The sequence below is a fragment of the Python bivittatus genome, unplaced genomic scaffold (assembly GCF_059951505.1).
Source record: "Python bivittatus isolate LINGU-HERP-01145 unplaced genomic scaffold, Pbiv_v1 ctg000610_np1212, whole genome shotgun sequence".
Classification (NCBI taxonomy): Eukaryota; Metazoa; Chordata; class Lepidosauria; order Squamata; family Pythonidae; genus Python; species Python bivittatus.
Genome location: NW_028277088.1, coordinates 52,235,287 through 52,251,095, shown reverse-complemented (window position 1 = coordinate 52,251,095; position 15,809 = coordinate 52,235,287). Strand labels below are relative to the sequence as shown.

General features: G+C 34.8%; 1 protein-coding gene and 1 non-coding gene across 4 annotated transcripts in view; one reads left to right on the top strand and one right to left on the bottom strand.

Moving 5' to 3' along the window:
• GLI3 (GLI family zinc finger 3) overlaps positions 1–15,809 on the top strand; it is a 278,516-nt gene that overhangs the window by 103,869 nt on the left and 158,838 nt on the right. For all 3 annotated transcript variants that reach the window (XM_088150011.1, XM_088150009.1, XM_088150010.1), the window contains exon 4: positions 12,787–12,819. In XM_088150011.1, coding sequence (XP_088006137.1) covers positions 12,787–12,819 — 33 coding nt within the window. The remainder of the gene's footprint in view (positions 1–12,786; positions 12,820–15,809) is intronic.
• On the bottom strand, positions 9,876–9,979 carry LOC112540047 (U6 spliceosomal RNA). Its single transcript, XR_003084095.1, has one exon. It is a non-coding gene; the product is annotated as a U6 spliceosomal RNA (small nuclear RNA).

Sequence of the window (15,809 nt, the reverse complement as noted above, 5' to 3'; positions counted from 1 at the left end):
TTAAAGGTAAAACAAACAGGGACTTTTTAGGTCCCATGTTATATTTACATTTTCAAACATCTTAATTAATCTTCAGGCTTGTATTTGCCCCCATGAGGCCTCCTCTATGTTGATTAGTGTGTTCTCATTTAACTTGATTTGTTTCCTTGCAAATGTGATGCGACAGTGCATGAATGCATTGCTTGAAAGCAGTAGCCCATTAGAATATTTTATTTTGGTATATTTGGTTAGATTTATTTAGTCATTTTGTTTGCTATATACAAAAATCTAGTTATTTAAAAAAGTTACACTGGATTAATGTATAGTGTATGAAAGCTGAGATGATTTTGGCTATAACTTTAAAAAAAAATAAAAAAAACATGTTTTGAAGTAATAAAAAGTTCTGTTTCTATGGGCTGATTTCACCAGGCTCCTGACTTTTATTTTGTTTTTATTTTACTAATAATTTATTATGATAAAGGATTTTGGCCAGCTGCACAAACTGGTTCATGCTTTTATGGCATAACATACTTTCAGAGCCCTGCAAACTATTTTTCAAGATATCAGCTGTATTTAATAACAGAGTATAATATTGAATAAACCTATCTTAGCTTATTATTGAATGAGCTTATTAACATAGTTTATTGACCTCCTTATTATTTATTAACATGCTTTTGAACATCAAAGGTCCAGAAATAAAGACTGGAATTGTTAAATGACTGATGTTCTATAAAAAATTACTTTGTGTCTTAAAAAAACAAAAGCAACCTTACTGTCCAACTCTGAAGATAAACAAATGAATGAATGTCTTGCAAAGAAAATGTTACTGTGAACTAAAATGCCTAAGATTTTAGATTTATTTGGCAGTTTATGTACACAAATTAAAAAATTCAATTCAGGGCGGGAAGACAGACCACAGCATCTCCACCCATAACTTCATGGTGAAGGTCTACAGAAAAATGTAATTGTGTTGAACTGAACCTAGTGTTTCATACGATGGAGACCTAAGTTTGGAGTCCTGCATGCATGAATCACTGTAATTATGTTCACTGAATATGGCTATATTTTCCCAGGAAATCTTCTCTATCAACATAGGGAGAGTGTAGAGGTGGAATACACATGTCTATCTCCTTTCCATGAACAAAATGTCAAATGTGAGTTTAAATGTGCTGTAAAGTCATGTTTGATTGAGATCCTTTATATTGTATATTAATGACATTAATCTGTATTTCTGGAACTGGAGAATACAAAGATTTGTTGTTTCATATATTGTTTTGGCTTTCTTCTAATACATGAATTCAGAACAATTTATTGATATAAGTATCCATAGTCAGTTTCATTTCTTCAGAACATTGACATAAGAGGTCCTGTTGGTTTCATTGTGATGAGTTTAGAATATGTGACCTCTATTAGGTTTTTATTGGAACTGTGAAACTTTTGTTGGAGTTAAAACAGCGATTACAAGTCTGATTTTGGAAGCACAGCTTTGAATTGTTCCCATCCGTGAATGTCTCAGAAAGACATTAGTCTTTCTTGTACTCAGGTCAACATATCAGAACTGTTGAGTGTACCTTGAAACTGAAATTAGGTAACAGATTTTTAAAAAAGAAATAATTTGGGAGATTTTTTTTCAGCACATAATTGGCATATGAACTCTTTACCACCAGAGGTGTTGTTAGATATGGGCATATATGTGTGTATGTATGTATTTGCTTATAGCTGTCATTAGCTACTAAGATACAAGCCCAGGATATATTTATTTATGACCTAGGTTTTCTACCTAACTTTAACTTAAATCCTTTCTTGTGTATATTTTAAATAAACGTTAGTATAAACATTTAGGACCTTTTTTGTAGTATAGATGTTTCTACAGTTCTTTTAATTATTTAATGAAGGACATGTGGCTTGTTGCTTCCTGGTTATTTATCTTTTAATGTGATTCTTAAGATATCTCTGTAGTATGACTATTTTAAAGTTATTTTTGACATGCAGCCTTTTCTTCTTGGCTTCCAGCAATACTGATTCCCCAATTTTTTAGGTGGTTTTCATGTAAAAGCTATCTAGTTATAACTATAAAATATAAGAGGCTTGTCTCTGGAGGAAAACTCGACATTGCAGATGGAATATAATCCTTAACATGGTTCTCCCCACCCCCACCCCCTCCTTTCTGCTTTCAAATAGCTGGGGACAGTGGTGAGAACTCCCTTTGTTTCATGTAGTGTACATTGCAGTGAAAGAAAGTAACAGAGCAGAAAATGAAGAAAGACATAAAAGAATCTCAGCTCAAGGAGGTCAGATCCATCACAGACTTAATGTTGCCTTCAAAGACATCTGGGACAGGTGGCAGTTCAAGACAATCAAAGAAGAAGCATCCGTGAACGCCAAGATAAGGGGTTTTCACAGAAAATCTGTGTCCCAGTTTGCTGTAACTCTGCTAGAGAAGACCTCTGGGATCAGGTTACTGCTACTGTCAGCGATAGGCTGCTGTTCTTGATTCTTTAAAGAACTCAGGATAGTGGTCCTTGAGTATTTATCCACATTTAGTTTTACGTGGGAAAGGGTTTTTTTTAATGGACTGGCTGGGGACTCTCATATCACTTAATCAAAACCTTATTTTCACTCATTCTTCTCTTTTCCCTGTTTTCTTTCTCCATATTAACAGTAATATAAAAACCCAACCATGGAGCGATTTCTCCTTCCTTTATGGCTTTTGCTGCACTTGGTTCTTGTTTTTGAGCATAGCTGGAGCAGTAACCACAGAATTAACAATAACCTGTCAGTTTCCAGTAATGTTGTTCCTTACAGTGCTGTTCTTGGCATGATTTATATTTTTTGTTCACTTTCTACACTTCCATATCACATCCAGACAATTTAAAAAACCAAACTTATGTTTCTGTTTTACTGGAACTTTAATGTTTTCTGTATAACCAGTCAAGAGCAATTTTAAATTATGTTCTTTGTTCTGAAGATATAAGATGATACACATCAGGCATCTGCAATGGGGAGGGGGTAAAAAAACTCAAGTGGGTACAGTATCCATGACTGAAGCCCTGCCCCTTTTTATGTGTGCACAAGTGCAACACACAAAAAAAGTTTCAATTGCACACTTGCACACACTACCTTGCCTTTAAAAACAAACCTGCAGATGTCCCTAACATACAAATAATGAATACTTACCATTCAATTGATTTTGGGTGGCATTGCATCATTCATTCATTCTTGAGAGAAGATGAATTTTATTTATTTACTTTATTCTCCAGGTTTGCAATCAGAAATTGGAACTGGCTCTGTTTAAACTACATATTGGCCTTTATCCTAGTGCTAGATCTTCCTTTTAGTGGGACGTTGCTAGTGTTTTTAACTAGAAATGTTGTGAGAGCTCAGAGAGACTAGGACCCAGAGAACTGTGACATAGCATAATCAGTGTAGCTGCTATTTTGGAAATTACTACTACTGCCAGGTGCAATATTGATATGCGCTTGTTATTGCAGGAATTAGTGGCAGTAGATGAGATGGAAACTAGACTTTGCTGCAGTCCAGAGGGCTTTAATTACTACTGTGGTGAGATAGAAATGTAATACATAATATAGAAGGATAGTTTGTCATAAACCCAGTGTTTATGTGTTATGTGAAGAGGTAACTAGTCATAAAACCCTTGACCACCACAAAAAATGCTACTGTTGCTGTATTCTGTTTAGGATTATATGTGAGCTAACTGGTCTTTCAGTTAATACAGCCAAATTCTGAAAAACAGAGTTATGAGAAGTAAAGAATGCTGTATGTCTTTGTAGCTTCTATAATATTCTACCTCATTATTTGGACATAAAAAACTCATTCATCATCGCATTGCAACAAGCATAATTGGAGTTCCAAACAAATATTAAGACAATCAAAATATAAAAAGGCAAAAAATTGCTCCAAAGAACCATATGGATTACATAGGCGTAGAAAGGGTATGAGAATGTACATTTTTCTCCATAAATCAGTACTTTAATATTGTTCAAATTGAACACATGATCAAATTGAATAGAATAGTAATATTAGTTACATGCTCTGGAAGTTATTTGAATAAATGTATTTCTAAAAAACGTATATGGTATTTATCTAGTGATTTCCCAACTGTGTCCTTCAGATGTATTTATTTTTCTTTGCATGATGTATTTTAAATATTTCATGACCCTTCTGTAGCAGATCAAAAAAGAATCACAACTTTTAGTCCAGAATCCAAAAAAATGGTTTTGTACACTAAAAGGACTTTGGTCTTCGGCCTCAGCTCAAGAAACGTTTTACAGAAAAGAAACAGCGGGCAAAAACAAATGGTTAACATACAAATGTTTGTTAGTACAGGGAAATGGGGAGCTTGAGATGAAATCAAGAGAATAATTGACTGTAGAGGGATTTAGTTTTCAATGTTTCTCATATGCACAATTAAAAGAAAGATTTATTATAGATAAAGTACCAGGAATAAAATATGATAAAATGGAATTTAAAAATGAATTATGTACAAATGATGAATATGTGATTGCTAAAATGTATGAACTTTTGCTGAGATTTGAGACATAGGAAGAGCAAGTTAAAAAATGTATGGTAAAATGGGCCAAGAATTTTGGTTATAGTATTCAAATGGATCAGTGGGAGAGAATGTGGTTAAAGGGTCTGAAATTCACATTGTCTTACAATTTAAATGAAAACTTTTTAAACATTATGTATTGTTGGTATATGACACCAGAGAAATTATCTAATGTATAAAGGTACTTCTAATCATTGTTAGAAATGTGAAAAACATGAAGGGACATTTTATAATGCATGTAGACTTGAGTGAAAAGATACTGAATACAAATACGTATGGTGATGCAGAGAGTTCTAAAAATTAAGTTCCAGGTTTCAACTGGAACTTTTCTTATTAGGACTTACGGACCATCAACTAGAAAAGGCTCATGGATAATTGGTTTTATATATGGTAACTGCAGCAAGGCTATTATATGCACAAAGTTGGAAGACTACAGAAACACCAATAATGGAGGACTAGATTGTGAAGATGGCTGAGTTTACAGAAATGGCTAAATTGACTTGTTTGATTAAGAAGGGAACTACAACTACTTTTATAAAAGACTGGAAACCCTTTATAGACTTTTTGGAAAGTGGAATAATAAAAATGGATAAAAATGAACTGTTGATTTCAGGATTTATTGATTAAAAAGGTTTGTCTATGGGAAGAAGGGAACCGTGATATGCAATATGGGAGAGTGGAAATGGTAATTGCTATTCTTGTAACTGCTGCAAAGAAGATTGGAAGTCACTTCTTTACGTATCTTTTTCTTTCCTTTTTGTTATACGTCACTTTTTCTTTTACCCTTTTATAATTTCTTTTTCTACTTCTTATTTTGTTTCTGTAGTTTTTTTAATCTTTGTAAAATCTTCTTTTAATATATATATTTTTTAAATAAAGGACTTTGGTCTTCCAGTTAAATGTACTACCTTTGCCTCCTAGTAAGCAGTTCATGATAAAATGTTTTTGATTTTACCCTCAATTCCAAATATAAGAGGGTATAATTATTAAGCAACAACAAGAAAATTTAACTCTCTTATTATCACAGTTCTTTGGATGTATATACATGATTGATGCCAGATACCTTCTTTTTATTTATCAGTTTTAAGGAATATTTCATTCTTTTTTTTTTTCTATTAGTAGATTTTTTTTAACTTCAGGGCTTCAGCAGAATTTGCTATAAATTTGTCGATCTTCCTGTAATGTATGGACAGGATATCTTTGACCTGTCAGCCAAATATACATTTTCAGACCTCTCAGGCTAAACTCCTGGACGCCCCCCATCCCCCAGGCATGCTCCCTGTTGTCAGGCTTCATCCCATTCTCCATATTGCCACTCTCTCAGCAGCCTTACTCATAATTTAAGTTCACTTATATTTATCTCCCAAGAAGTTGGGATGAAAAAAATCTGAATGTACTGTATATGTCGTTTGCAATTATTCTTTACTGAACAAAAGAGTCATATCCATAACTCAGCCACTTTTTGCTATGAAACCATCCACTTTGACTCTAACTACAATATATTCTAGAATCTAATTTACTGTGGCAGGTTTTTACTGAGATAATGTAGATCTTACCATGAAAAAAGGTTCTCTGTAATTATCTTAGGTGGATTGTTGGTCTATTCTTGGATCCTGCTTTGCATTTTTCCCTTTCCTCTTCATATCTTCTGCTTACAGAATAAACATATAAGTTCAATACACAATAATTCATATTGGTAACACCTAATGATTAATTATAACAGTTCTATCTTATTGTCATTGACATGTATATAACATATGACTCTTACTGTTAATAAAGTCTGCAAAGTTGCATTTCTGCACTCAGTGTTTTGCAGAATAAGAGTAAGTGACATGCATTAACTCCCATTTTTGGTACATTTCTTCATGACTGGACCTCCAAAATTTAGCATAAGAATTCCAGGTTTCAGGGACAAGATTTTTAATGCTTTGTTCCAGTATTTTAAGAACAAGAATAGTATTAGATTAACGTATCTGTTTTGGGGTAATTATTAAAAATATTTTATGGCTGTCCATCTTAAGAGACACAACTCTGGGCAGCTCACAGCAATGATATAAAACCAAAACACCATGAAAAGAATAAAAGCAAAAACAAAAACCTGACGCCACAACCATTCTCTTCCAATGCAGCCAACATCACTGTCTTCAGGCTGCAACCTCACCCTATCCCCATGCTTGTGGCAAGAGGTGGCTCTTTATGGCCTTCTGGAAGGTTAAGAGGGTGGGGGCCTGCTGGATTTCAAAGGAAATAGTATTCCACTGGGTTGGAGCTGCTGTGGAAAAGGCACATTTCCTAGGTCCCACTAGATGGCAACATTTAAGGGAAGGGACCTATAATGGGCCTTCTCTACCCAATTTGGTGGAATGGGCAGGTATCCTTAAGGAGAAGGGGTCCTGCAAATAACCTGACCCTATTAATCTCCTCAAATAAGGGCAGAAATATCACTGTGGCCCTTTCTGACAATGTCATTACATCACTGTGCCTCCTCTGTGTTTCTCAGGTCAAAGAACTAAAAAAAAATTCAAGTGTGGTCTCCATAAAAACATGGTCTGCTCTCTGTGCTGCATGGGACTGCATATAATTGATGAATTAACTTGAAGCAACATTGGTGGAGCCAGTATCAAAACCAGTTTTCAGTCTCTGCTACTCCATTTTGTTCTCTCCCATTCTCTTTTTCCATATTCAGTAGGCTGCCAAGGGCTTGGATTAATTTTTGTAGAGGAATTTTGAAATAGTGATGATCGTGTGTTATCCTAGAACTGTGGGTTGCCTTCTCTTATATAAAGCCTCTAATAGTGTTTGCCTGCTAATAAATTTTCATAGAGTTGGTGGCCTTGATAATTAAGATACAATCTATTTGAGGATCAACTCTTCTTTTTCTCAAGGACATTTATGTAGTTCAGGAGTGCGAGTCCAATGGGTACTATTACCATGTTCATACTGTACAGTCAAGGAATTGATAATTCATATCTACTGAGCTGCTCTCCAGATCTCTCTCCCTCTCTTCCCCCCCCCCATGCCCTTAAATTTAAGGTAGAAACAACACATGAACATTGTACAAAATAGACTTAGAACATGCATGCACAAAATCAGACGACCCTCTCCCTCAAATGCAAAATGGAATCCTGATTCTGCATATGTGTTTGACGTGGCTGCAGCCACTTTGCAAGACCATAATTCTACTCACTATGCTCCCCCAATAAAACACTGGGCCAACACAATGTAAGTCAAAAGAGGTGTTCTTTGTTCTAACTGTCCCATTGGCTCCAAGCATGAATAGAGAGGAAAAAATTGGAAAGGCAGGATTCCTGTTTGCAGTCCAGCTAGATGCAGCAGTACTTTGTATGTGGACATTGTGCTTGTTGTCGTTGGAACTGCTAAATGCCAAATTCTTTTTTATCCTTTGTAACCTTTCATGGTTAAGAAATAGGATGCAGGCAAATGAGATTTCTATACAGCTCCTTGCATGAAGTCCCTGGGAAATGCATAATGGGTAGCACCTTGCTGATATGTTTTAATAGATGTTCACAATCCTTGACAATAGTGGCCCAATAGATGCAATTACTTCAACAATTTCCTTAGGTTTTGCATAAGCATAAATATTTCCTTAAATCTTCCCAGCTGAGAATCAGAATCATCCTTTCATGCAGTGGAAACCAGGCTTTGTTTTCATGTTAGCTCAGTCTGGAGTAATTCAGAAACATATTAGGTAGACTGCTGCTCCCCAAAGACTTAATGGAATAACCCTCCCTTTCAGCCTTGGGGAAATAAGCTCACAATCAGGCAGGTTTCTTGATTAAAGAAAGAACTAAATGTGGCAAATTGCTCTATAACAGTTTACCCATAATCTGTGTTAGACATTTCTTGCAGTTCAGAAATTGATAATATTCCTTCTCCCTAACATGCATATACATATACAGAGGAGCAGGCCTGTGAAATGCAAAATGCCTTCAGTTTATTCCCATTGCTCCTGAATCAGCATTTTTTTAAATGTAAAATTTTATTTTAGTAATTGATCACCAATTCTGGGGCTCCCTGTTCATGAAAATCAGTGAAGTGAAACCATATCTAAACTATGGTTTAAATGTATGGGCGTGTGCATAGCTAAGTGTATATGCACCATTAAGTCAGTCTGGCTGAAGCAAACTGGTGTAACTTGGTATTGTCATTTCTTATTTTGGTAATATTTTTGATTCCATATACAACAAAGAAATGTAAGTGATTACATGTAATGTTTTTTACTATAGGTGTTTTCTGTTCAAATTATTCAATAAATCAAAAGCAGGCCAGTTGCTGTAGGTAATATTTAGAACTGGATATTTGAAAGATTGTCAGTAGGTTTCCTTTGATTGAACAAGACACTCATGTCAGGTGAAAAACATGCTGTATTTTGATGAATGGCTGCATTAAGATGCCAAGTCTAGGGACGCAGTAAAGAGCAGTTCGTACTTCCTTGCATTCATTTTTTAGAAACTTGAAAGTTTATATTGCGTAGAGGAAATGCATTTTAATGTTTTTCACTTTCTGTTTGTTTGTCATTATGAAGGTATAGTTTCAATCTTCCCTCTGCATTAAAGAATATGTGCAGTTGATGTTCGTTTATTCTGGATAAGATTACTTCCTTAGTTAATTAAATAATTTTCAGCTAACTAGCCAAACTAGCCCAACCTCACAGGGACACATTGCTATATTTTGTTTGAAATAGTCATGAACTTTATGTTTCAGTGTTCTCAGAAATAAAATGGAATTGCAGACTGTGGGTAGGTGCCTCATTTCTAACTGATATTGCCTTCAAACCAGACTGGTTAAAACCAGAGAAATTAAATGGGAACAAGAAATAAGAGGATTTTTTTTTTTTTTCTGGATTTCCAAGGCCATTTTCCCATGTTTTCTTGGTCACCAGATGATGGCAGGAACTCATCTCTATTCTATCAGTTTGGGTCAGTTATTGAAATCTTAGACTCATAGTTGTGACACTGCGCTTAGTACCTCATGAGGAGTCACTGATAAACTCTTTGAGCATGATTGCCAGTTTTAATTTCTTGGTATCCACCACAAACTTACATAGCTTGCTAATCAGAATGTCACAGGATGGGATACCTTCTCAAATGTTTTACAAGATATTTTGAAATTTATAGCAGTACCACAGTCTGTTAAACAAGTTACCCAGTCAAGACTGTTTGTGGTTGGATTGGCTAGAACAGCAATAAAATTAAATTAAAAAACAGGCTAGCTTGGCAAGATGTGTTCTTGACAAATCAGTGCTGGCTTCTGTTAATATGTCGTATTGTTTCCAAGATTTCCATATATCTATATCTATAATTAAATTTGTATGGAACACTTCAAGAATTTGCATGTCATCCTTATGTAGGGGCCATGCTAAACTTTGTATCATTCCAATTTTAGTATATGTGCTGCCAAAGTGAGTAAATATATACAGTATATATATATTTTTCTCTATGTATGTGGAACTCCCTTGACTTTTCCATTATCTATCCGATGTTAGCAGTGTGATCATGGGTGCCTCTGCCTTTTCTGAATCCAGCTTACACATCTGGTAATTCTCATTCTTTGTACTGTTGAAGTGTGATTGTCAAATCTTGAGTATCATCTTACTAGCATGTGAGATAAGTGCAGATGTTTTTGATAGTTTGAGCATTCTTTAGCGTTGCTCTTTTTTTGTAATGGAATATAAATTGATACTTTTCAGTCCCTTGACCGTGCTATGTTTTCTATCCATGCTTATAAATCACATGTAGCTGGTATTCTCGTGCAGTTTTGTTAGCAGTATTTTCTAGGGCCTATTTTACTTCATCCAAGGATCCAGAAACATTATCTTAAGGGAGGCTTTGGAATATATTCTGAAGCTCAAAAGTGAAAGAGCTTTTTTGGCAATCTTGGGCTTTGTGTAATATTTCTCTAGGTCTCTGTCCCCTTTACTTGGCTTTGTTTTATCTTCTGGGAGGCTAGTTGATACTATTCCTTAGCAAATACTTCCTGCGTCTGATTCAACAAACCCTCATTGTCCATAATGAGCCGAAGCATAGATTCCTTTGTCTCTAACACCCTCACCTTCTTTTCCAGCTGCCATTGTAGCATGTGTAATTCTTGTCATGGAACTACATGACAACTTCCTTCTTGGCTCTCTTCTGCTTTTTCTCTTTCTTTAGACTCACACATCAGACTCCTGTTTGCTAAGTCAGTGATGCATATTTTTGAGATAGCCTTCTATAAGATATGAAAATACCAGGATGATATCCTAGCATAAAATGAAGAGCATTTTACTGTTGAAATCAATGGGCTTACATCTGTCTCATGGATTATAGCCTGAGTTTCAGCCACAAATATGTAGGGATGCAATTCTTATTATAAATACCATGATCTTTAATAAAAGCCTTTTGTGGAATTTAATTTAAATCTATAGATTGTTCCACACAGGAAACAATGTGATTAAAGTCATTAATTGGATCTATGTTTTATCCAGATTATACTGTATTAGTATTTATTGTTTGTTCTTATTTTAGCTCTGTTCTATTGATTGTAATAAAACTTGCAAATGCAAATGCAATAATATTTTATTGAAATATCTTAACCAACTTCAATTTTTTATATTCATACTAAGATTATTGCTACTTATCTCCTGGGAATTTGGAGGCATCTACCAAGTTTTCTCCTTAGGAATATCTTTGCATTGTATAACACAGGCTAAAAGAGTGAAAAGGGGGTGGAGATAGGAAGAACAAAAATAATTTTTTTGGAACTGTAGAGCTGGGCAGATCATGGTTCAAATCTCCATTCAGCTATGAAGTTCGCTGGATGACTTTGGCACATTCACTGTCTGATTTCATAAGGTGAAGATAAAATATGAAGAAAAATATGAAGAAAAACAATGTATCCTGGTATCCTGCTTTGAGCTCATACAGAAAAAGCAAATTAAAAATTAAATAGGTAATAATCCTGCACGAGCGGTTGATAAATCCTGTAAAAGAATGATGACCTGTAACCATTTCACTACTTGTTCATGCAGAGATCTGGAAAAATCAGAACACCAACACCATATAATGTTAATGTTAAGAGCAGAAGTGTGTAAGATTCAGCAGCTATTAGATAGTCATTTAGGAGATCAGCAGGAACATTTTTGTGTGTGCACTTGTGTATATACACATGCATTTTTCTCTATGGTGACACTGGTAAGCTTTGTTTTGTTGAAAATACAGTTTTATTCAAAAGTCTGCTTTTAAAACAAAAGTTGAAGAGGGGAATTATTGATTTGGTTGCTTGATGTAACAGTAAATATATTAAAGTGCTTGGAAAATGTAAAGATTCAGTAATACTAAATTACTCATAGGGGATTGGTGGAACTGGAGTAGGAAGAAGCAGTGTATTTCAGCTGATATGTAGTTCTCTCAAACCAGTGAAAAGCATCCCGCGATAGGTTGGTAAAGTATGAATTGGGCATATTTTAATTCTAGAGTAGGTGCAGTGGTTAAGGCACTGGGCTAGAAACCAGGAAACGGTGAGTTCTGGTCCTGCCTTAGACACAAAACTAACTGGGTGACCTTGGACTAGTCACCCTCTCTCAGCTGTAGGAAGGACGCAATGGAAAACCACTTCTGAAAAACCTTGTTAAGAAAACTGCAGGGACTTGTCCAGGAGGTTGCCAGGAGTCAACACTGACTCGAAGGCACCAAATTTTTTTTTAAAAAACCCATCAAATGATGTTGTTGTTATTATTGGATATGGGTACCTATAGATTTTCTGCCTAAATCAAAATAGCACTCTCAATACATCTGTACTGGGACAGTTTTCTTCCTGTATACCATAGGAATTCTGGAGGGCAGAAATGATATTCCAGTAATTGACCTCTATGCCAACAGAATGGCAACTATACCATTTTTATGAACTCCGAGTTGCTCTTTGGCCAGTTTTAGATTGCAGCCTAAGTCTTCCAGTTATGTTTTGAAACTACATTGTTTCCCCCTGCACATTAGATGAGGCATATAGTTTTGAAACTAATTAAACTTAATAAAACTAATTTTGCTACTGTAAACATTGCAGTTTAGACAATGGGTGTCCTTAAATATAGATATTACAAACACAAGGAACAACTATGTTGAAACTAGTCCAATAATCATATTTCTTTAGTAATTTCTAAAGTATTACCAAGTATTTCATTATTTTTAATATATTTATGTGTACATTTGTATACTTACAATGTCTTGTACGTTTTTTTTCAGATTCAGCCCCTGCTTTGAATTCTTTAAAATACTGTAAGTAAACCTTTTTTTTTTTTCCTATTTGATTCATTCCAGTTAACAGTCATTTGCAATTATATGTCACTATGTGTATATTTATTCCCATTTAATGTACCATATTAAAACAGTCATTTGCAATTATATGTCACTATGGTGTATATTTATTCCCATTTAATGTACCATATTTTCCAACAACGATGTACTAGGAAATAACTTCTAGGTTGTTCTAAATTGCTTGGTTCTTTTGAAGTTAGTTTTTCAGATGTATGTCTGAGAAACCTCCCTATTTCCAATTTCTTTTAAAAGTAAGTTTTGGTTAAATTTCAGTACTGGTTGTAATTTGAAATGAAAACATAGATGTGATATGATGTGAGATATTAAAAGCTGAGCTGTAAAATAGCAAAGGGCTATAAGAGTTTTGCCGCCTGGGTGGCATATTGAAATAAATTAATCACTGATCATGTCTTCGTCCATGGAGAGGCTGTATGGGGTCGACCACATACATTCATGCAAGATATAACTTCCATTTAAAATAATCACAGTCCATTGTTGAGCTGAGAATGACCCCTGTTTCAAACCCTGGAGAGCTGCTGCCAGTCACAAAAGATGCTTATTTGCTGAGGCTGATCAGTGGTCTAGCTCTATATAAAGCAGTTTCAGAGGTTCAAAGGGTGCCTGTGATTGGGAGTCACTTGTATGTCCTAAAATCTCTAAGGCTACTGTATATGAATCATACCACTGATTGGCCCAACCTGTATTGTTTTCTGTAACTGCATCTCTCAACCTTATATATACAGTAATTATTCATATTTTCAGGAAGTGGTTTAAGAATATAAGTGGGGATATGATGAAATAATCAAAATTAGTAAAGATAAATGATGAATATAAATGCAAGAAAAGAAAACAGTTGACATGGTTAGTTAATCTGATTTGTACTTTGGGCAAGCCATATCCTGCGTTATCTTTAATTCTTATTTTGCAGTATAATGCATCAGATTTATAGACTTTTCTTGACATATGCATATTGGGTTGTATTTCTGTTCCTGATTCTCTAAAATATACAGATTTAAAATTAGTTAACCTTAAGAAGAATTGAATGCAGAAAAAGCCAATTCATTTTTTTTGTTTGATTTATATAAGAAGGACAAAAAATGATGTGAGGTTTAGTTCTATTGAAAAGACTTTGTTTTTAAAATATAAAGGTATTTAATTGCTTATATTCTAAGATTTCTTGGTCTAGCAGTTCAGGATGGGGCATGCCAGCAGCTAAATAACCACACACCCCCTTTAAGGTGTTACTCAGTTTGTGTAATATTATCTAATCGTTCATTAAAATATTATTATTTATTATCATTTAATACTGGGATACCTTTAAAATACTATCAAATAATGCTACTTTTGGTTTTGTTTTAATAGCTGATGGGAAAAAATAATAATATCTGGAATACGAATAAAATGTGAAAAATGACTAAATAACATATCTGGCATTTTTCTCTCCCTGATGTTCAAGTTGTAGATTTTCCCCTGGATATCTGAGGAAGTGGCTATTCCACACTCTTCCATTCATAAAAATTATCCTGGCAGGCTTCCGAGTTCTTTTCCTCTGATCTGCAATGCATATGTCAATACTTTCCTCTCTTCCCTTTCCTTCCTTGTCCCTCTTCTCTGAATCTGCAACCTCCCATATTTGTATGTTGCTCAGTAAGTCAGTAAGGATTTTAAGTAATGTCCTTCACTCTTATCACTTTCTTCCTCACTGAGTTCAGTTTTGCATTGGTGTAAAAATGATAATTTGTATTCACTTGTTTTCCTTACTGTCTGTGGGCCCTTGATATGTTATCTTCTGTCAGTAAGGGCAATCCACATGGATAAGTTATGATGTCCCTTATATAGATCTGGTGATGGAAATATTGGGGTCCCATTCATACATTTTAATGGGAAGAAGGACAGTTTATCTAATCTAAATTATGCATGCCTAGTTTCCTATGCATGGATTCTGTACTTTGAAATCTTTCTTTAGTACAAAACCTATTAAATAGGCATCATAGGTAAGCCTGTTTTGTTAAATGCTTGCTTGTTGTATTGATGCAGCAATCTGGGGGGAAAAAAGTGCTCACATTCCAGAATGTGTTATACCCACTGGGATTTGTTTTTGAAATCTTTAATTTTATTTCTAAAATTAAACCCAATAGAAATTATTCTATCGTCTACATTTGTACAAATTTAATATATTAAATACAACTTTATCTTTTTCATCCTAAAATTTTCCCTTCTGGTCAACATAATGTGTTCCACTCCCACACAGCTCTAAACAAGTGCAAAATGACGCATGTTGACACCAAAAAAATCCTAACTTCACCTATACATTAAAGGACCCTGGGTTTGCAGTGATTGACAAGGAAAGAGATCTTGGAGTCACAGTGGGCACTTCAATGAAAATGTCAGCCCAGTGTGCAACTGCTGTAAAAATGCATATTCCATGTTTAGAATTGTTAGGAAAATAATTGAAAATAGAACTGTGATAATGCCCTCATTCCAATCTATGTTGAGACCGCACTTGGAGTATTGTTCACAGTTCTGGTCACCACCTCTTGAGAAGGATATTACAGAGCTAGAAATGTTGCAAAAAAGCCCAACCAGCATGACTAAGGGTCTAGAGTAACTTCCTCCTAATGAAGAACCACAGCAATTAACCTCTATAGCTTAGAAGAAGGAAGTTAAGGGAGGACATGATGAGGGCATATAAAATCATTCATGACTTAGGTAACACTGAGAGAGATACTTTCTCTTGCCATATCAAGATCATCCATTAAAATTAAATGCAAGGACTGGCAAAAGGAAATAGCACATGTTGAACTGTGAAATTCACTGTCAACAGTTATGGTAATGGCAGCCATTTTGGATGATTTTAAAAAAAATCAGGACAGTTTAATGGAAAATCAGTCTATCAATGGCTATTAAGATTGATGTCTGTTTACTACTTTTGGATCATAGGTAGGATAGGT